We start from the raw sequence: 23,103 nt of genomic DNA, 5'->3' as shown, positions 1-23,103 counted from the left end.
GTTATCCCAGTACTCTACGCCTGTGTTTGTTCATAATGCAGACGTTTTCGAAAAACTTAGTATCTTCATCAAGACTTCATCTTCTCCGAGTCTATCCATATTTGTTTTTTATTTCCTTCAAATCATTCACGAATTTTTTTCCTTCAATTACTCCTACATCTTTTCCGAATCTTAGTTGACAATTTACTGAATTAGAATTATGGGTTTTCCTTTCTCGAATATTTTCCCAACTACTCCCAGACTAATATTTCACTATACGATAGTTTTGTTAACCTTCTTAAGGTATCCTTTCGAATTTCCATAAATATTCTCTAATCTTCCTGAATCATACTCAAATCAGTCCTGAGTTTTCCTGAAAATTATACTGATTTTGTCCAGAATTCCTGAAGGTTCTCCCAATCTTTCTTGAGTTACTCTTGAATCTGCCTGAACCTCCACGAGTATTTCTTAAATCTTTCACGTATCGTTCATGATCGCCCTCGAATATTTCCATAATTTCTCATGACTCTTACTTCAGTTATTTCTGAATTTCCACAGATACAGAAATATTCAAAACCCTTTTGCAACTTCCTTAAACCCTTGAATCAATATGGTGTTTTGAATCTGTCTACAATTGAATCCTTTGTAAATCTCCCCAGGAATGAAAGATTCAATGCGCATTTGCCTACAGCATGCATGCACCACCCCTGCTATCGGTGCCTCATTTTCCTTCACCACTCAAGCCTAAGGACTCCAAACTCCAAAAATGATTGTGATTGATAAAACCACTAAACGTTTTATGGAAGAATGAAAATTCCCCTACAACTATCATAATATCATCGTTCACTCGGGGGTTATTCCTAACTGCCTCTGTGTTCTCTCTCAAGATTCATAACAAACCTCCCCCACTCCCTCCAAGGAATGAAAGATTCAATGTTCATTTCCCTACAGCTATTACAAAATGTTCTTATGCTATAATAGGTACTAACGTCGATTGTTCTGATGATATTTTGTGAGGATATTTGATATAATTGTAGGTGTTTTCAAGAGGTAACAAACCATCAAAATGAGGTGTGTCAAATTCATTTATTTTGTATTTATCTTGTTTTTTAATTAGTTCAAAACCAGACGATCCAAATTTGATTTTGGGAGTATCTTTGTGTAGAGAATTTTATGTGTAACTCATATGCATATTATAGTTTTAAGGTGGGGGTAGCTGAGGGTTAAATTCATAAATAGTTTCATTGTTAACGTGTTTTTGGAATTTATCATTTTTTTATCAAGATTACAAATTACAGACAATGGATCGTTTTGAAATAAAAGCCCTGTATATTGTATATTGCATCGTTATTTTCCGATATTTATAAGGAAAGGTAAATAAAATTAACTGACGAACATTCATATACGTACATAATAGCTATAACAAGTTGCTTATTTCTGCTGATTGTCCTTGATTTAGATGAAGCTCGTCGAAAGACAAAACCAACATGATTTTGAGGGCTTCAGTCTTTCTATTAAATCGAGGACAGTCTTTTCGATGCCTGAAAAGAAACAAAAAAGACCAAAAGTTTTTGAGCACGTTTTGTGACTCAAAATGAGATCTATCTTCGATATCGATCCAAATACAGGGTGTCCATTTTTCGAGTGCCACTATGGAGATCTTGCTTATCTTAAGAGATAGAAAGTTGGTTAAATGAGGGCAAAGGTGCGAATTTTCGTGCAGAACAATCCGAAAATATATTTGAAATAGGTATCTTCAATAGTTTTGAAAATATCACCAAAAAAAATCAAAACATTATTAAGACCCTTTCTCTATTCTTATTCGTATATCCTGCAACGGTCTTTGTGCGTACATAAGTGGTCGAAACTTCCCTTCTTGAATTAAAATTTTGAATTTGGCAACAAAATTCGCTAGCCCAATGTATAAAAATTTGACATTATAGAGATTTTGTTTGATTCGGATTCCTGGTGCTCTAAAACGTGTAGGTATTTCCGTCAAAAAAGTGAGTGAACTCCAATGCAATAACCCCCTTACCAACGTGCGGGTGGTAAAAAGTAGACTTCATTAGATGGTGTGCTTACTGCTAATCTCTCCTCTGATTAATCTATCCATGGTCAGAAAATAACATTATGTTGGACGCTGCCGTAGTAAATGAAACAAAATATCTCTAATAAAAACGTTTGAACCTGAGTAAAACTTTCGCTATCGTGACCCCTCAACACCCTGAAGTAATTGAGAAACAAACGTTACTGGAAGTGAAATGACACAAAAATACCTGACACGGTTCAAAATTTTATTACTGCATTCCACTACTCTCTTGGATAATTTATCCATTTAAATTTCTAGACCCTACAAATTCCAATAGTATATTCTCAAACTGAATTATCTTACGTTTACAACTAGATTTCTAGAAAATTCACCGTTACAATCCCCCCTCTTGCTATAGCCCTGACTGGCAGATACAGTAGTTACTGAAGCAGTTTAGTTGGCCAATTAGCTACTACTAAACAAAATTCGTCACTCGTTTTATTTTTCCGTGTCGTACTGACTCGTGTTTTAACCAATTACAGTGAAGATCCAAGCTTCCCTATCCTTTCTACTGCTATGTTCTTATAACGAATAGAGTATAGTACCATTTTGATGTAACATCTATTCACTATTACCATTGAATAAAAACACTATAAGAAGCCTAACTCCGTGGAAATAAAGCGCGACAGAGATTGAACTGAGAATATAATGGGAACACTGTCAATAGTGTCGCAAAGAGAGTTTGGTCACAACCAATGCGGGTGCAAAGGGATTTGTCGCGCTTTCTTCCATAAGCGTTAGGCTTCTTATAGTGTTTTTATTCAATGCTATTACCTAGGTGCATCCAAATGTACAGTCGTAGTCACATTTTCTGATTCTTACAGTTGCATGTATTTAGCTACCATTACGCTCACTGATCCGCTGTAATTTTTAGATTGTCGTGATTCTCGTGTCATCTGCGCACGCAAAACCTCAACGTCAACATAAGGAAGACCTAGGAAAATACGTGTCCGACAACAGTGGCCAATACGTTCACGATGACAGCGGCCGTTACATCCACGATCACAGTGGCGACTACATACCAGACGGCCTCGGCGGTTACTTGCACGATGGAGCAGGTGGATACACATCCGACGATAGTGGTATTTACAAAAATGACGGAATACACCGAAGAAGTGATATCGACTCGTACAAATCAGGTAAGCCAACGGATTTCTCAAGTTTCAAAAGTAATTAGATGACAAATTCCAGCGCATAGGGTTTTCACCAACAGTTTCGCAGATAAATCCGCAACTAAATCTCAAAATTCCAAGTACGGACAAATTGGATCGGTTAATTTGTTAGGAGCGGGGTCAACACCCGCTAAACACACACTTAGACCGGACTCAACTTTCGGAGACTTCGCATCGGCAGCATCTCCAGTTGGATCAGCGTCTAAGCTGTCAGGCACCACTTACGACCAAGGGCGGTATTCCAATCCAAATGGTAAATGGAAAATTAAACGCCAAGGACAAGATGTCGACACCGACGGATATCACTGGGAGTAAGCTAATTGTCTTATTTCGATTTCCGTTTAGTGTACTCTTTGCAGATTTGAAACTGAAAATAAAATTATCGCAGAAGAGTCTGGAAAACTGGCAAATAAAGGTACGGAAAAGGAAGGCATGAGAGCTAAAGGATTCTATCAATACATGGGACCGGACAATGTTCCATATTCCGTCACATACACTGCCGATGAAAATGGATTTTTGCCTGTTGGTAGCCATTTGCCGACACCTCCCCCAATTCCCGTAGAAATTCTAAGAGCTTTAGATTATTTAAGATCTCACGGTAAATTATGAAGCGGATTTAAGTTTAGTTAACGTTTTAAGATGTATATGAACTGGACTGAACATTAAAGGACCTAAGTTTTGTCAAAATCGTATAGTACGAGTAGTTTCACGTTCTATCATGGAGATAAGAGTAGTGATCGGTTTACTAGACATGGACATCGACACTCTATTGATAACCTTATATTAATTCTCAAATAAGAGAAGTTTGATTTGCATATATAAGCACTATACTATATGAAATGTAGTAACCAAATGGCAAATAGTTAGATGTATACAGTATCAAATGCGGAAATGGAGATCATTTGAGAATCCTTGCTCCTTAGGTCTTCGTCTAAATAGCATTTTACAGTGAAAAGTAGCTGAAGATATAGATAGATGTATGAAGGGGGATATTTCCGTTACTATAAGGAACGGTTTATAGTATTTTACATTATTAGCCAGGTAAGTGAGTTTTACTGGCGATAGGAGAAGTTGACTGGCGAGCCGTCAGGCGAGCCTGCCATCTCCTAGAGCCAGTAAAAACTATTACCTGGCGTATAATATACAATATTTTATTTGTTACTCATTTGTAAACAATAGTAAACGTAAATAATTAGTTCTTAAATTGATCTCGAAGAAATGTCTAAAATATCATATTATCCATGTAACAGAGACATCGCATTAATTCTGGCCAATGAAATTACTAGATTACTAACTTGTAAAATTTTTACACGTCAGCTGTCAGTTTTACAAGTCAGTAGCGTTTAAAGATGACGCTTACCCGTTTGCGTTTAGTCTTGTTAATCAACGTTTACAACTGAGTAACAAATAAAAATAATTTTACATCAATAGCACCTAAAACGAATATTAGCGGAAGATGGACACCCGAGAGACGTTTGTCATATAGGAATTATTACTACTAGCATCTTTTAGTAAAGTTGTTGCTCAATTTAGTAAGTTGTTTGAGAAATGGACGGACAATGTGTCCTCAATAATTAGTTTTGCCATTTGGAAATATGTGATAATAATACATATCATCGGCGTTGCTTTGGTTGTAATTGTTTTTCTGTAACTATGCATCTTTGAACATCGATTGCTAGTAGCTTAAGTGCCTTCTAACACATTGCCATCTGATCAACTCTGCGATGAGCATTATATATACTAATAGAACAATCAAAAATCCACTATATATTGATTTTTGTGCTTCTAAGATTTCATTGAGAAGCGCAGTTCTGTCAAACGTTATACTTACAATTGAGTTACCGTACCAGACAGAAATTCTTTGTATGTAATGTTACATATTTACGAAGAAAGAAGAGTACAGCAAACCTCTTTCAACTAGCAAGGGGTCAAAAATGCTTGATTAAGATACTAACTATACTATGATAGCTACTATAACTTAACCCTATACATGGAAAGTTCCAAAATTTGTTTCTGTTGTCTAATTTTTTTACCTTTAAGAACCAAGACATGCGTAAATGTAAAATGTAAATGTAATAGCTTCGGTTCAGTTTATCAGTTTGTAAGATGCGCTTAGAGACCATGTAAGTAACACTAGCGGAGCAGGGCAAGCAAGCTCATCACTAAAAAACACATCCGATTGGTGGACCTACAATATGCTATCATCAGAAAAAAGCTTGTAAAGAGTTTTGTAGCTCAATTGAATCCACTTCCTTCTAGGGACTTTAGTGTGTACTTGACTGTAAAGCTCTTTTGACGAGGCTGATTGCAATATTTTACTAGTCTCACGGTGAAACCTAGACGATGAAAGATTACCCCGGAAGGGACTTCCTAGTCGACAGCTATCTTTGGAAGTCCATCTCCGTTCGGTGGAGATAAGATCACTTAATCCTCCACCAGCAAGGTATTGCGATGAGCCGGTTTTGAAACAAATTGCTCTAGATCCATCTAAAGGCAAGCGACTTTTGTCCCAAGTTACCAGTCAACATCACATTTCGGTATCACGTCTACCTACTAAAAGAGGAGCATTTGCATCCATATCACTTTCAAAAGGTGCATCAATAAAATTGAATTTTGGTTCTAGACTCCCGTTTTGCGAGGTAATTCGAAGACGCCGTCGTGTAAACCAGATTTTCAATTTTATTCACGTATGAAGCCACATTTCATTCCGATTGGGTTTTGATATAAACCCGTTAATGGAGTGCTACATTTCCTACATGAAATCAGCAGAGGTTTTTGTGAACTTGTGAGCCGAGATTGTAGGTCAGTATCTCTTAGGTCCTTAAATGCTGCCACCACGAATGAAAACGGAGCAACGTTTAGCGTTCCTATACAATCCGAGTTCCTCGATTACTTCTACCGTGCTTCAATAAATCACCCCGATCGCGTACATCCATAATAGATGGATTTAAATGGGTGGTCCAGTAGCATGGCTACTTAGGTCCCTAGATCTTACACCGACTTTGAATTGAAGCACCCGAAGGCCTGATTATGAGATTTATAGCTGCGCATGGAGAGATAAACGCTAAGGGCAACACCACAACACAACAATAAACACAATAATTTAAAACTCATTATACATACCTCTCATCTACAAAACCTCATGTTTTCATTGCATCTTCGCTCTTAAACATTGTCCATATTGGATCATTTACTAAATTCGCCGAAGAAATGCCAAAAGTAATATAAACGTCTTTTTGGATCAAATTTAAGATGGAAAAAAAATTGTTAATTTAAGAATGGCCCTATATTTTCTTAGTTAAAAGAGATTATTAAAAATATTTAGCATACAAGTTTCTTTATAATGATTGTTCATTAATTTGCCAGTTTCAAAATAATATACACGGTGGAGTGAAGAAGTTATCGGACCTAAACCTCACTTTTTTAAATGAAACTCCGTATGTCCTTTAACCCAAAATGATAAATTCTCTCTTTAAAAGTATTGGAATAATATTCCAAAATTTGAATTTTTTTAAAAGAGATGTTAATAAGCTATTTAATATATTAACATATACAAGGTATTCGATTTAAAAAATGAGGTTATGTCCAATAACTTTTAACCTGCCTCCGTAAACTTACTTTGAAAGCGGTAGATAATTCAACCATCAATTTCAAGGCAGTTTTGTATTAAAATTTTTATGTCTCCCATTTAACTAAGAAAATATAGGATCACTCTGGAATTGACAATTATTTTGACTTTCCCCATATCTTTTAACCGATCGAATATTTTTAAATTTTGATTTTACCATCTTAAATTGGACCCACGGTCGTGATTGGACCCAAAAAGAGCGCATGATGCCTATATGACTTTTTTTGATAGCTATACATGTGTCGTAAATGGGACACCTTGTACAAGTACCTACCTATAATACAAAATGAGGAATGATTTTTGTACTAAAATATAGGTGTCTTTATTCCAATAGCTATAAAGAATCGCATTTTTTTTAAAAGAATGTTTGTGTATATTGTCAATTTAATTAATAGGTACGGAAATAAGATCGTATATTACCAAAAGGGAAGTTATGAAGTTCCTGTCTGTCCCAACTTCGAAGGGCAAAACCTGAGCAACAAGCGATTATATATACAGGGGTGCTAATTTCCCATGTAATTAGTTGAAAATGTCGCAAATATAAAAAAATTAACGATAAGTCCTATTATATCTTATGCGAACAATTTTTACACAGTAGTAGCTTTCGATCTTATCTTACTAACCTGACTCGATTCGAAACGAGGATAATTCCGTGTGAACATGCGCTGCTCTCCCACCAAAGAATAGAAAGGCAAGTGCAGTTGCCTAGTTGCAAAAAGACTTTAAGATTGTATATACATAGAATTAGTCTGGTTGCGCGTAGAACCTCGGCCAAAATTCAAGTTTTTATAAATTTAAATTTGCGTCACCCTCTATTATTGCAAGTTTATAGATTATTGCGAACCTTATGAGTACAGTTAAACCTATTAGAAAAAATTAATTAGTTTTAGTTAGTTCCTGATTTCTTGGATTGTGATTATTCCATATAGGTAAATAAAAAAGTTTTTCTCACGGACTTTACCAGTATGTGGAATAAACATTAAACTGCAATATAATCGTAAAAATTCCCATTCCTCATACTAAACCTATAAACTTTACATAAGAAAAATTCTGCGTTGGTTCCGTTTCGGTTTTTCAGCCCGGCAACAATTTCAGATAATAACGACGGAATAGGCTTGCGGACGCTAACGGAAGTCGGGTCCAGTTCTGATTTTCTAACCGGAAACAATAGGGAAAGGAAAAAGTTGGAAAAAGAAGCAGCTAAAGCGTAAATAACGAGTAAACTGTTTTCATCGCTAGAGTTGTTTATTGTTATTGGAGATCCGTTAAATACTAATGCAAGTGAATTGTATTTGGTGTGAGTTGCATGTTAATTATTCGAGATGGATCCGTTTTGTATCTGGAAATAACGACAGTAATTAAATTAAATACTTGTGTAACCGGAAGAAGAATAAATTCCAAGAAGTTTGAGGCGGTCTACGTATAAACAAATTGATATAAACAGCGGCGGAATTAAAAGCATAAAATAACATTGTCAGTAAAATCGCGATAGCGCATATAAATATTGATGAACCGTAACTGACATCACAAATGCGAAATTATCTATTTGTGTCTTTGACATGGTGGAAAACTGAGAATACGGAATGCGTGTATTTCAATCTACTTAATCTCAGACGAACGGTACATTATATTTGTCAACCTAAGTAGTTTTTTTTTTAATTTCCCACAAAGAAAGAACTTCATATACCAACCGATACAAACCTTGACCTAGTGAGATTTCTTACAAACTCCAGTTTTATGGAAATCGATGCCCTATCAAACTAATATGGACTCGACGTTATTTCCACTTGCGCTATTTATTTATTTATTTTTTTTTTGTTTATTGCCTTTATTTTATAGTGGGCGGAGTGTTAGCAATTTGCTACTCTTCCCATTCAACCCACTATACAATCACAAACAGCCATGCCTTACCTGGGATTCGAACCCAGGACCTTTGTAGCCAAAGTTAGAGTTACTAACGTAAACTCATCACTGAGCTACGCATTTTGTTCTAATCCTAAGAAGTCGAGATATAAATACCTTAGGGTACCTTATTCTTGAAATAGGAACGCTTACTCCCCCAATTTAAAGTGGTGAAAAAAACATTTGTTTATATAGGTAAATTAAAATTGATCTTTGGATCTACGAGTGGAAGATCGATTATAATATAATCTAGATCCAGATACAAGATCATCATCTACAAAGGATCTAGATCCAGATCCATGTGATGGATCTAGATCGTGATCCACTACCCCACACTGGCTGTAACCCACATTTTGGCCAAACCCAGAGCAATCAGTTTAAATTTTGTAAGTAACTTACAATTGTTGCCTAACCGCGGAACGAATCAGCGAACTACCTGGGATTTTTAGTTCATTTTAAATACAACTTCCTTAAGCACAAAAGAAGTGGTCAATAACGACGCGAATTGTAAAGCGTTACAGTCAGTGGGTTGCGCCAAAAATTATATAAACTTTATTACCACAAACTATAGGAATGAACTTTTATTTCAACGTGAACTGATTTATTTGGCTATCTTAAGTTATCCAACTTTATTTCACTGATTGTCACATAAAAAAAGTCTCTGTTATAAATTAGGTATCTAAAATCATAAGCCTGGTTTTATAAATCTTTAAAATCGTGGGAAAGTTTAATTATAAATGATTAAATAAATTATTTTATCATTTTCTGGGAAACAGTAACGTTTTACCGCTAACTAAGGTTCTCACTGGGATAATAGTTATTTATGCATCAAGGGCATTAAGGCGATATTTATGCCGAGGGCGACAGAGCCCGAGGGCCTCCGGCCCGAGGGATTGTAAGTCGCCCGAGGGTTAAATATTGAGTAATGCCTGAGGTGCATACAACATTTTATTTTTCATCGTTCCAAAGAATGCATTTCCAATATACAAATGTCATGATTATTGTTTGCCCAACATTAAAGTGCTTCATACGAATCAAGTTGCATCTTTTTTATTACATAATATAACCGTCAATCAATTTGACAGGCCGTTTGAGGGCATAATGAGATGACAATCCATTATGCCCTCTCATTATGCCCTTCGGCATAATAGACTGCTTCATATATCACATATGACAGATATAATTGACATATAATAGGCAAATGAAAAATAAATCAATTTATTTTACGCCAACCCCCGTTTCGATTTCGTCAACGTGAAGCTTATAACTTTCTTAAAAAATTTTTAAAGTAGATGCCCTTTTGGTAAGCTACCTGTGAGGTTATTTCTTGGGTTATTGTCTTGTGCATTCCGATCTCATGGGCACAATTAGGTTTGTAAGTGACCCAGTGCTCAGACCTCATCTCTCGGAGGAAAGGATATACCTTACGATGGTCTTGCTGAAAAGTGAGCTATGTATGAAACGCTACCTGTTTTATACTATTTTTAAAAGAAAGTTGTTCACGAGAAAGAAATGGACAAGGACATTTGTAGTTTTCGTCACCAGCAAAGCATTTTACTAGATTGAATATTATTATCTACTCAGTACTGATCTTGTTATTACTTATAGTAATTTGGTACCATTTTGTTTAATATTGAATTTTGGTAAAAAAATGACCACGACCTACATTACTTTTTAGTTTCAGTCGAGGTTTCAGTTCTACAAACGACATACGTTATTGGCGTAACGAAATGCGTGCAAGCTTAAATGTTGCCATGTACAACTTGTATAATCAGTTTGTTATTCCTATAGGTACCATCTTCGCATTGCGCCACCGTTGACAAACAAAAAGTTCACGGCCCATGGTGCGGCATTCTTTTTACCTTAGCATCTCTTTAACCTTACCATAATGAGTTTTAAATTATGATGTCTTTTTCTATTTGCATATTGGTTTATTTAACATTTCAACATTTAGACATGATTTAATTTTAAACACGTAGCACTTAAATAATAGCTGCTGAATCCTCTGTGGGACAAACGATTAAACACAATTTATTAAAATAGAATCTTAAATATTACAATATTGCACGGTGGTATTTACCAAAAGTCTATGAACATAATTTATGCCAAATTGAAGGTTTTTATAAGCTAACAACATATTTTAGGTGTATATTAATGTATATACTTACCTATAAAAGAAAAATTTTGAAATTATGGGATAATACACATCAATTCTTCTTTTCGACGTGAAAATTTCTATGGCACGATATTTATGTGCTCTATTAGATAAATAAACGCATTTAATATTTGAAGTTTTCTTCTATCAAATTCAATTTCAATTTCTAAATTTTCTCAGGAAACAGTAGTGCTATTTTTGGAAACATTCGATGCGTGGGCGAACGGATCGCAATAAAAAAATCTTCCGCATTTTTTTCAAGGTTTAGATCCATGTTTACCTACGTACTTCACTTCCGCACCGTTTATCAAGCTGATCCAATAAGCGACGCCATCTCACATCTGTTACATTTGGAATTTCTGAAAATGAACAACAAAGTCATAGGTGGATACATACGAAGATAATAACTCATGTTTATTTAAATGAGTTTGGTGTCTAACTGTAATTTATGATATACTTAACGCTTTATGTCAGTCATTAGTTTATCGTATGCTACGGTTCCTGATGATCAGCACAAATTTACCATTCATGCAGAAGCATAAATCAACCGTGAATTTGTTGAAATATACCCATAACTTACCTAATTTTACTTGCAAATTGCCAACTTTTTGCGAATCTGACGTAAAATCAATTAAGTTACAAAGGGCAGAATTTATGATAAATTAAAGATTATCCTATTCGTTATCAGCACTATTCAGATTCACTCACATAAGGTCTCTTAGATTCTGGTATACATGGTGCACACATAGAAAGTAGATTTTTGAAAAGGTAGATACTAAATACCACCTGATTCAACGGAATTACCACGTTCTGCATAACAATGTATGAGTAGGAATATAAAATACCTTGATCTTTAAAAAAGAATATTTCACCTTATTGCAATATTCAAATTTGCCCTAATACATATTAATTTATTGTAGAATAAACTAATACAAAAAGAATCATTGGTTTGCCATTCAGTTGGCCGAGGAAACCTCTTTTTTGTATTATGGCTCTATTCTTAGCATATTAACATACCTCCTGCAGATTCAAAATGTAGAAATGCTTATTTTCAACCGGTGTCAGAGATGTTGATAATCCTATAATCGGTTAGTCACAGTTCCGCTTTGTCAGCATTGCACGTGGATATACTAAACTGTCAAAGGTGACCTCAGGAAATAATGGAATATTCGTGGGTTCCAACAGCTAAGTGTATGCAAAATCGGTTAGCTGGTAAGGTGGTAAGCTAAGCTGGGTGTAAGGACAATTCGCACACGGAGAATTCGCTCCCGGACAATTCGTACCCGTACAATTTGCGCCCTGATAATTCGCTCCCGGACAATTTACTCCAGGATAATTCGCACCGGATAATTCGCACCCGGATAATTCGCTCCCGTAGAATTCTTTATCAAGAGTGTTAGTAGGATTTTCTAATAATTTCTTAAGCTGATTGCCAAGCAAGTGGCTGGTGTTAATGTTTTAAATATATGTACATTTGCTCGGAGGCTATTGCAGAAGTATTGTATGCATCAATTCCTTGCCACATTTTTATTTTTTGTCTGGATTTCTGCCAAGAATCTTCTATGCACGTTTCGCGGTTTACAAGTGTTCATATCCGGTGCCGAATAACCAGCAAGCAGACAACCTGCTTTTTTATGTGTGTACCATAATATTGGTACAATAAATACTTTATAGTTCACCGCCATCAGAAGTTAAATAGATACGACTGGACAGTGGCAAGCCTGTACGATCTTGTATTGACTTGCATAGTGATATTATGTAAATGTTAGATGTGATGTACGATGAGCCTCTTACACTTCACTTCCCAAAGACTTCATCATGGTGAGCTAAGTCTCCATGCAAAATACTCTTAAACAAAATACGAGCTGGTGGCTCTTGTTTTAAGTTAATGCTGGAAAATCGCTTACTTGAACTAAAATTAACTGTTTTCGACTTCTCTTGATTCTTTGAGCTAAATCTAATTAATTTACTTGATCAATTATTTCATAAATCAATCTCAACATCACCATTGAATCAAAAATTTTATGCAATGACTTCACTGAGGCATAATTAAGTTCTCTTTATCTCAGTGGAAGAGCGGGGGAGGGAGGAAGGCTCTAAATATGATACAAGACGTGTTTTATACGATTTTTTCGATTTTTGATTTTACGTTAATTCCATTCTTATTTTTATATTAAGTAAATATATCATTTTTGGTTCTAAACACCAAAACATTTTTCTGTACAAACTAATTATCTAAGTAGCCCGAGATCTGAGCGAAGAGATACAAAGTTTCGGAACAAAAAGTGCCACTTTCGTCCCTAGGTGTACCTATAATGTATATATCCTATTTCGGGCAGTTAACATTCCTTGAGAAAGTTACTTTTGTATGAATACTGTATGTATTTCGTATACGCCAAAGTTTTGCGGTGTGTAAGTAGATGTTCCTTTTTAACACTACACAATGTATTCTACAGAATGTATTCTTCTATACAGATTACAGCAGCGATTCTCAAACTTTTTGTAATCGCGACCCCCTATTTTCTGGGTCTGATGACCGCGACCCGCTAGTACTTAATCCTATTGTTAATGCCATTGAGGAAATCAGTTAAATGAACTACACGCTAAACTAAATATTTTTTATTTATTGTTAGCGAGTTGAATACATACAACAGTTATGTAATGCCCTTATACGGAGTGTCAATTTTAAAACTATGCAGTCCGGGAGCGAATTTTCCGGGTGCTAATTGCCCTAAGCTGAACACAGTAAGGTCTGGTGCTTTAAGATTAATTTAGAAAATCACACTGATGGTGTACGATGTGTAGTAAGTGACATGGAATTTCCAACACCAAGGTCATTTGGAAAATGCGTTGCGACGTTTTTCTGACATACATATTACCCTGAGATCGTTTGGTGAATCCCACCCTATTTATACATCAAAACAGAATGTCTAAACTGGATTCTGCATTAGGGCTGAGGGTGATCGAAGGTCTACTTACACTTAGGGTTTCATTGTACTACCTCTTTGTGATTAGAGTTACTCAAACCACTATACTCTCGACACGAATTAGAAAAGACTCTGTTCTGTCCAGAATTCCTCACACATAAACAATGTGATGGCCAGTATTCTCCTTTATTTTGTGTACTGTGCAAGAGGTTGTTAAAACGCCGCTATGGCATTGGGCTACAAGACATTAGGACGTAGACATTAGGACGCTGAGATTGGACCGCAAGACAGTAGACCGCAAGCATTAGGCCGCGGATATTAGGACACAGACAATACGACGTGGACATTGGGACGCGAACATGCAGGTATTTGCCGAAAGAAAAAATGTAAGGTTCGTAAGTGCTAAAAGTAAGATATGTGTCTGTGCGTGTCCCAGGTACCATATGCAAACAACAATGTATTTTTTCGTAAAGTGATTTTAATTATTATTAATAATTAAGGCTTTAGCGGGCGACCCTAATTAAAATGCTGGTGCGTTTTATGGAATATACTTACACTATGCATGGTTGTTTCTTGAAGCGCCGTAATTGCCTTTGCAGAGTTCGGAGTTCTGCTTTTAAACGTTTGCGGCCAGGGACGCTACGCTGTCATCGGTTGGCCGTTTTGACCAACGAGGGTGCAGCACTGCAGCATGTTTTAGTTCGCTACCGGATGCGCATGTGGCTATTAATTGTATTGTTGTGTAAACAATTTCGGTTAGGGGTGGAGGTTTAGGTCTAGGCATTTGAAGTGAATACGGGTTATTTAATTACTAATCAAATGCTCATTTCAATTTATTTCATGAATTTTATGGGATTCCTTACGGATAAACACAAAACGATTTTGCGTATCTAGCCTGCATCCAAGGTTTTATTTGTTTCGTTGTAAAAAAGAATAGTTGCTTGCATTAATAAGGATATGAAAATTTTTATCTCACTTTTCATCAATTTGTTTTGTTAATTCATTTGTGACAGTTCAGATTTGATTTATTGGGTTTTCGTTTGATTTTATACAAGATTAATGTAATTATATAGAGATAAGGATATACTTTTATTTTATTTTATTTTATCAGGTTTGTTTATTCGGACGCTATTGTAGTGCAATTTTGTTTATGTTATGATTATTTCCATGTGTGGTCGTAGAATGAATTTTGTTTAAATGAAAACATTCAAACCGTGTGTTTATTCGATCCCTTTAACAATTGAGATAGATGTCTCATGCATTAATTTTGAATAACTGTGGCCAAAGTTTATTTCAAGTATCTTCAAAATTTGGTAAGTGATCCTTTTGGAGTTTAAGGAACTTGATCGTGACTATTGACAAAATAAGCGCGGGGCAGTTTAAGTTATGTGATTTTGCTTACGATTTCTCTTGCGAGTTGTCCTGTTTTGAGGTCCGATCATACTTATTCGTAATTATTGATAGTAAATCGTATAACGTAAACAGAAAACCACCAAAACAACCTCCAACAAAAGTCGAATGAATAATCGTACGTGAAATCGTAAGCAAAATCACGTATATATTTGTGACTTCATTCCTCAAAATTCTACGAAAACTATACGTGGCTACGTTATCTATTCCTAAAGCAATAATGCCCTTATGACTCACATTTACTCTTGAAGACAAATATTAATTCATTTTATACAACTACACAAATTCAAGTCACCTAACCAAGTCGAATACGCGAATCTTATTTTTAATTGGTAATAATTTCTTGGACCTTTATAATGTCACAAGACTTACAAAGAATTTGATCGAATTCTGCAGCTAGGTAATTAAAAGTAGCAGTGCAACTCGAAGTTTGTTTGAGCTAGATGTACCTAATCATTGCGTTCTAAATGTTATCAGTCCTTAGTAATCGGTGGTTTACTGTGCTACTGAGACAACGCAAATGTTCCGCTCCATGGCAATCGCTGGGCATATCAATTTCACGCAAATTAAAGTGGCGCAAATATGCGTATAGGTATATCTAGCTGTGTAAGCAACAATAAAAGCCAATAGTTCGCTTGCTAGTTGTTGGATTAGAATCCTAATGCAACGTTTCCACGCTTCCGTTCAAAGCGACATTCAACGGGCACGATCACGAGCACGAGCATCTAAATGGGTTGCTCGCCTCTGCTTGCCTGCTTTTGCTTGTGCTCGTCACCGATCCGGACTAGTGTCGGTTTTTCGACAAAGATCAAAGGGTGAATCTGTTTGCGCTCGTGTACCTGTTTACATGCGTGGACGGGCTTGGTGCGATTTCTATAAATTTTTATCATCCACCACCTTCTCCGAGCTCTTCGTCTCTTTTCAATTCGTTGTTGTTGTTTTTTCCAATAAAAGTACGTATGTCAAACCGAACGGAACAGCTGCAATAACATCTACGTCCACCATGTTTGGTTGTGAGCTTGTTCTGCGCTCAGATGCGTGTAAACAGCTTGCTTTGTACGCGGCGATTCGCCGAGCAGCTTACCGAGATGCTTGCCAAGCTGCTTGCCGCGTGTGGAAACGTAGCATGAGATTACTATGACTTGTCACTTGTAACAAAAATTGCCTCAGATATGGGTTCTAGGAATGGCCATTTCCGCAAACGACAATGCGACATAACCGTTTATTATTAAATTACATGAAATAGTACATTATATACCATTATAACAAGGTAGAGAAGTCAAGTATTATTGCCTGAGCACCAACATTACATCCCGAGGCAACACGTACCTATCGCACGTGCACTGATTCACATAAAGAGAAGCGTAGCGAAATTTCATGATTGGAATTTTCACTTGACCAGCGTCTTTTGACCTGCTAAATAATGAATATAATTGTGGAAAAAATTATGTTGAGCCCTCCCGAGCAACGGCGCGCTCTAGATGAAACAATCGCTCGCTCCGCTCGCTCATTTGTTCAAATCTAGAGCTCGAGAGTAAATAATGCCTATGTTCACTTGAATTAAAATTAACTATTTCTACAGGAATTATTGCTATATGGAATCGTTTACAAGTAATTCCAGTAAAAGACAAACTGACGGCAGATACGCTACCAGTAATGTCCAGTTTGGGGTACTTGAAAATTAATAAGCGCAAAAATGGTATAAATACAACAAATTTAGATCAGTGAATACAATATTGCTAATAATTTAGCTGCACTCATCTATGTTCTGTGTTTTCTTGCTCTGTTTGAGAGCATATAACTGTGTAAGTTCACAATGAGCTCCGCTTATTTGATTTTGGCGATTTTATATTGTATATAAGAGCAATTTTGTAATCCTTTTCAATAAAAATCAGAAACTCGTGCGGTATTATCAGAACTGGTATAAACATATTCGTTTTTAGTTAGCCCAAAATGATTAGCACACGAGTTTATTGTGTTCAATGGGCGAACTTCATGAGTGCGTTACTTGCTATGGTTAGCTTTTATATTAAAAGAAGCGCTGTGTTTGATTTGTATGCAGACTCTTCATGAATTATTTAGATTCTCCACCTTAAGATAGGTACCCGACATTCAGGGTTATGCTGGAGCCTCTTGAAAAGCTTTCAATATTGAAAAGTTTTCAATTATTGAAACTTGCTTGCATGTTGGTATTCAGGTGCCACTTGTAATTGAAAAGATTTCAATAATACTCTTTTCAATAAGTATTGATAAATTTAGCAAGTAGTTTTTCCCCTTGCTAGAGTGTTGATTTTCATTTTCAATCAAGTAACCTAAAGTAGAATTATCTATACTATACCTGTCTGATGGATATGGATAATCCAAATTTTTTGTTAATTATTGAGGCAATAGATAATGAAGAAAACATGTAAGCAATTTTCCGTTATACACTATACAGCTAGCATGTAACACTTAAATTTTATAGAAATAACTTCCGACTCTATCGTCACCAGTTAAGGGATGAAAGTGATCCTCTATCTTTGCCAGAGCTGACTTTTCAAAGCATTTATAGATTGTCGCGACAGTTAGCTCAGCATCTTATTGTGACAGTTTCTCCTCATTTACCTGAGAATGAAGGAAGTTTGTTTATACCTAAACAAATAAAAGTGAGTGGCAAGTATATAAATCTGTTTTATAACTTCCTAGTTCTTTGGGTAGGTGTTAGTAGCATTGCACTTCTTTACGCAAGGGAATTATCAGAAGTCTGTAGGGCAAGATTTTTTTGTTGCGATGAGTCAGTCATCAGTAAGTAGATGCATACATGATGTTACCACTGCTTTGGAGCACTTTTACCACCTTATTAAGTTTCCAACAACCAATGAGGAATGTGAGCAAGAAAAACAAAGGTACTACATAGTCTGATTAAATGATTTATAGTACATACTTCAATCAATATATTATAAATATAACTATTCGATTCGATCAATCGATGATGTGCTGTATTCCCAGCCAGAACGATTTGAGATGGTAGATTAAACGCAATGTAAAAATTTGTTAACCATGTTGATGTTTTTCAATAAATTTCCCGTCTCTATTTGCCCTGGCTCGGAGCATTCAGTCACAGATTCATTCAAATTCGTCTTAGGTTCATGCAGATGGAAAATGGATTTCCAGGTATAATAGGAGCAATTGATTGCACTCATGTATCTATATCTTCGCCACCAGTGGATGATGTAAATTATCCGGCACTTGTATTTTTAAACAGAAAAGGATACTATAGTTTAAATGTTCAAATAGTAAGAAAGTGCATACAAATACTAAACGAATATAAAACAATTATGAAATAATAATACAACGGAAAAGGCTGCAAATACTTTCACACCTTCACGGTCGTAGGTTAGAAGTGTTAAATAAATGATTTTTACCACAAAATTTAACAGCGGATCCAATTTTGCTCAACTTTTTTTGTAAGACGAATACCAAAAAACGCCAACTTCATGCTACTAGTTTTCAATATACAAACTTTCAAGGTTCTTGAAAACCACGTTTACAAGGGATCGCCCTGAATAGCAAAACGTTTCAATATTGAAATGTGTTCAATTATCAAATTGAAAATGATTTCAATATTGCAAAGTTTTCAAGCGCCTCCAGAATAACACCGATTGTATTCGTAAACTTCAAGAATATCTACTACATTTTACATTTTACAATTATGCCTACTTTAACTAAGCAACCACCAGATCATTTGTAGTATTTCGTGAAGATTGGGTAGCTAATTGATAAGAGCGCTTAAAGGGGCAAATCTGAGTAAGTAGATTCAGAAAATTATCGGATTTAATCCTTAAGAGGAACATTACGTTGCAGTTACGTAAGGCTGGTGTGGGTGCTTTTAGTAAGTGAATAAAACGATAATTTCATCGCTATTGAAATTCGATTTTCTATTCGCCTTTAATTTATGTGATTAATATTTTTTGTTCGAAAAATTAAAAGTTGTCCTCTCACAGGCCATAAATTCAAAACGACGGTATAATGTGGTGTTGCGGTTTATCCAAATCCTTTTTGAGCGAGTAGACTTGTCCACAATTCTGTTAAATGTCACATGTTGTAATGTATCTATATTAAGTATAATATCAAAAAATCCTACCGACCTTGGGGAGCATCCTCAAAGAAGACGTCTTTTAAGTTCTATTTTAAATTATGTAAATCAAAGAACAGATGTGGGGGTATGTGAGGTTGGTATAAATATTCGTTCATTTTTTAAAATTTCTATTGTGTGGTTGTGATACAAATTCAACATGCTAAGACTGGTGAGTGTTCCTTTATTGTACGTACCGTCCTTTTTGCAATGAAAATTTTTAGGTTATCTCCTGCATCTGCTTAGCTTTGGCGGCAGCCCAAACGCCAGGTCCATTCCCTGTAGCCGGTGGATTCCCCGGTCAATTCGGAGCGCACCCATTCTTCCCAGGATACGGACCTCAGCCACATGCCTTCCCCGTACAACCCAACCCATCACCAGCACCTGTCCCTAAACCCATTGTCGCACCAAAGCCTATCGCACCAGCTCCACAGTTCCCTAAAGGACACATCGATATACTTTCTCAGCAAAACTTCCCATATCATCCGCATCATCAGCCAGGACAATTCATCCCAATCCTTAGACAGAACAGCAACCAACAACCTGGTGCTGGATATCAATGGGAGTAAGTATTGAGAGTATTGATTATCCTTTAAATCTAAACTCGCACATTTTCAGCTTTGCCAGTGCCAACGGAATTAGCGCATACGAAAACGCCGAAATTATACCGATAAATGAAGAACAAGCGACAAAGAACGTGCAAGGTGGCTACCAATACACTTCACCTGAAGGAATTCCAGTTGAAGTAACTTACACTGCCGGTGATTTTGGTTTTGTACCCAACGTAAGAGTACACATTGGACACGCTGGTGAATATAAACACTAAATCCATCGATCGACATTATCCTGTTTTGTATTTAATGTGTACATTTTAATAAAGAATATTATTAATTACGTGATCGTTTATTCAATGTTAGGTGCATGATAAAACGTAACCTAAGACTCGACAGTGGTCCAGACATTTAATGTAATTTATGCATAACTATGCAGAATAGGGCACATCTTCACTCCGAATATGATGTAATTTCTTTTGATTTAGTGTTGCGCGGTAACATTATATCCGTTAAGGATGATCACCTGAATTTAATTACAATGTTTTTTATATCCAATTGGATGTTAGATATTAATTAAACCTTGACTTAAAATCCAAAAATACCGATTTATGTCAATTTTATTATAAAACATAAGCTCTTATTTTATAGATATTATATACGTTTATGACATTTTTAGTGTGTGATTATCACCAATTCGCATACGTCTCAATGGGACTTTATAATAAATTAACTCGTGAGTGAATGTAAAATCGCTTTAACTGCCAAAAACTCTTGTCTACCTCATTACAAATTGTAATTTTATAAACGAACTGAGATGTAATTTATGTAATGTATTCTCGGTTAAGAAATGGTAAAATATGGCACAAATTTTATCATTTGCAGTATGAAGATCAACAGTAACAATTACAGCTTTTGATTTATACGTTCAATATGATATGATAGTAAGCTATTAGAAATAGAGACAAAGAAATGATCTCCTCTCCTGAAGAGCAAACTTCCTGAAGCACAACTGGCAAAATGCAGTGTGATTTGTTACAAGGTTTAATAGATATTTATGCAATGAGTGTATAAATCAGGCATTTTATTGGCGAGTGAGATGTTTAGTCCACGAGCGCAGCGAGTGGACTAAATTCGAACGAACCAATAATCGCCGATTTTATACATGAATTGCATACAACGTTTTTTCGTCGACTTCACTGGGGTAGGTAATTTTAAATTCAACTACAAGAAATTACAAACAAAATTATGAGCTCCGACGATTTTTCACTAAATTACAGCTATTAATTGTCGTTGCTATAGTAATGTGTTGTTTTATGCTGTACCGTCAGTCCTCGTAATCTCAGTGAAAGATTACGTTGCTTGCTCTGCTGCGGAAGCCATTTTAACAGTATATCCGCTCAAATCAAAAGAAACTTATTGGAACGGTTTCGATCAGTTCGGCAATTGATGGAATACAATGAATTTGAAAGGATATATTTCCGAAAATGTCATGTTGACATTTTACCTTGAAAAGGTATGTGAAATTAGAATGTAATTAATTCTTTTGCAACTGTACTAAAGTACGTGTATTAACAGTGAAAGATATGGAAATGTTCATCCCTGTGGTCGACGTACTCAATGTTGAAGGTAAATAAGTAACTGAATAGGTACCTTAACAATACCTTATCCGAGAAGCTACACATCAGGATGTGATTTGCTGAGATCGTTGGCGACCATACTGGCTGCTGATCTCACTACATTAAAACCGAGATGAAAATGGTTAGGTGGATGGAAGTTCTCAGCTGTTGCCGAAAGTGAATTGTTATATAAATGTCATTTCCCTTTAATAAAATGGTTGTTATGTATAAGTTGTTGCTAACGATTAATGGTTGCTAACGTATAATGGTTTATAACCATTAATGAGCTTGATTACTACACCCGTAATTAAGGTGTAATTTATGCTGTTATCGAGAGGTCGACGAAAAAGGAGATTTAATGTAAGACGGTGTAACACCAACTTTCTCCTTCACCTAAATTTCGCACTGTTCTAAGATTTTACCTTCAAGAAACATTTTCGTAATTTCTTTATTTAAATAAATTTCATTTTATTGCTACCGTATTACCGTATTGGTATCGTTTACTACGCCCACAGTTCCATTTCGTTTTAAACTATCAGCCTTAATGTTTAATGGGCAGATGTTTACCACTGATTTTATTGTTGAATTGATCAGTTTGTCAAATGATAGATCTAATGGGAATTAGATATTGCGTAGGAGCGTTCCGTACTAGCCCCGTATACAGCCTTTACGGCCACCCTCACAAGAAACTCAATCGAAAAATTTACATGAGAAATAGGTATTACATCACGAATCATTCACCTGTGCAGCAGAAAATGCTGTTGTTAAAAGCTTGGTGGAAAATTTGAACAATGAGTATTCTCCTAGGTATTCTCCATTGTCGATGCCTGACACTTAAATAAGGTTACTTAAAACAAAAATCGCAAAACGTACAGTAAACATCGCGAAAAAGTGTACTTACTATTCGGTGCTACACCAAAGGCAAAAAAGCGCGTTTCTAATGAAACCACTCCCGACTGGTTAGGATGCGATTTATCGCAACTCATTTGATTAGCTGCTGTTCAGTACACTTACTTAACTTGCCGGATTAAAATTTCCAAATTCGTTAGCCCAGTAATACCCACTGTTACCTAGAATTTCTGGTCAATCGTAAAGGGACTGCGATAATGAAATAAACTGCGCGACCTTGCAGCTCTAATGCTCGACCAAAATCATCTAATAATTATTTAACGGAGCTTAAATTCTAAAATGCTAATTTTTCTTTTGCTTCCCCATACCGAGTACTGTTGCATGCTACAATAATTTACATATCTCTACGGGAACAATTATATTTTGTTAGTAACGAAGCGCCCAATTATTCGTCCATATATACCGTGTGGGCATTAAAGATGGTAGCGGTCATTTATGTATACGGTGTCTTCATAAATTCCAGTATGAAAACTGAATGCTTCGTTACATTAGGGTGCAAGTATACAACACACAAAATCCTACACTTTTTACTATCATGTAAGTTATGGATTGATAAGGCAATACTATGAAAATTACAAGAATGTGGTTGTGTAGAGAATTTTTAGTATTAGGTAATTACCTTTATTTTATAGCGTATGTTAAAATGAC

General features: G+C 35.8%; 2 protein-coding genes across 2 annotated transcripts in view; both read left to right on the top strand.

The window, feature by feature from the left end:
• The window catches only part of LOC116170157 (larval cuticle protein LCP-30-like), a 4,680-nt gene extending 753 nt beyond the window's left edge, over positions 1-3,927 (top strand). The window contains exons 2-4 of the mRNA XM_031486375.1: positions 2,943-3,207; positions 3,260-3,551; positions 3,600-3,927. Of these exons, the coding sequence (XP_031342235.1) occupies positions 2,943-3,207; positions 3,260-3,551; positions 3,600-3,849 (807 nt within the window). The 3' untranslated portion in view covers positions 3,850-3,927. The remainder of the gene's footprint in view (positions 1-2,942; positions 3,208-3,259; positions 3,552-3,599) is intronic.
• A 15,518-nt stretch (positions 3,928-19,445) lies between these two features.
• LOC116171084 (endocuticle structural glycoprotein SgAbd-1-like) lies at positions 19,446-20,270 on the top strand. Its single transcript, XM_031487752.1, has 3 exons — positions 19,446-19,548; positions 19,601-19,941; positions 19,995-20,270. Exons 1-3 carry the CDS (start codon positions 19,537-19,539, stop codon positions 20,200-20,202), a joined length of 561 nt encoding a protein of 186 aa, XP_031343612.1. The 5' UTR covers positions 19,446-19,536; the 3' UTR covers positions 20,203-20,270.
• Positions 20,271-23,103: the final 2,833 nt, after the last annotated feature.

The sequence above is a fragment of the Photinus pyralis genome, unplaced genomic scaffold (assembly GCF_008802855.1).
Source record: "Photinus pyralis isolate 1611_PpyrPB1 unplaced genomic scaffold, Ppyr1.3 Ppyr1.4_LG5, whole genome shotgun sequence".
NCBI classification, from domain to species: Eukaryota; Metazoa; Arthropoda; class Insecta; order Coleoptera; family Lampyridae; genus Photinus; species Photinus pyralis.
Note: the sequence above shows the minus strand (reverse complement) of the source record. Positions and strands in the feature narration are given on the sequence as shown.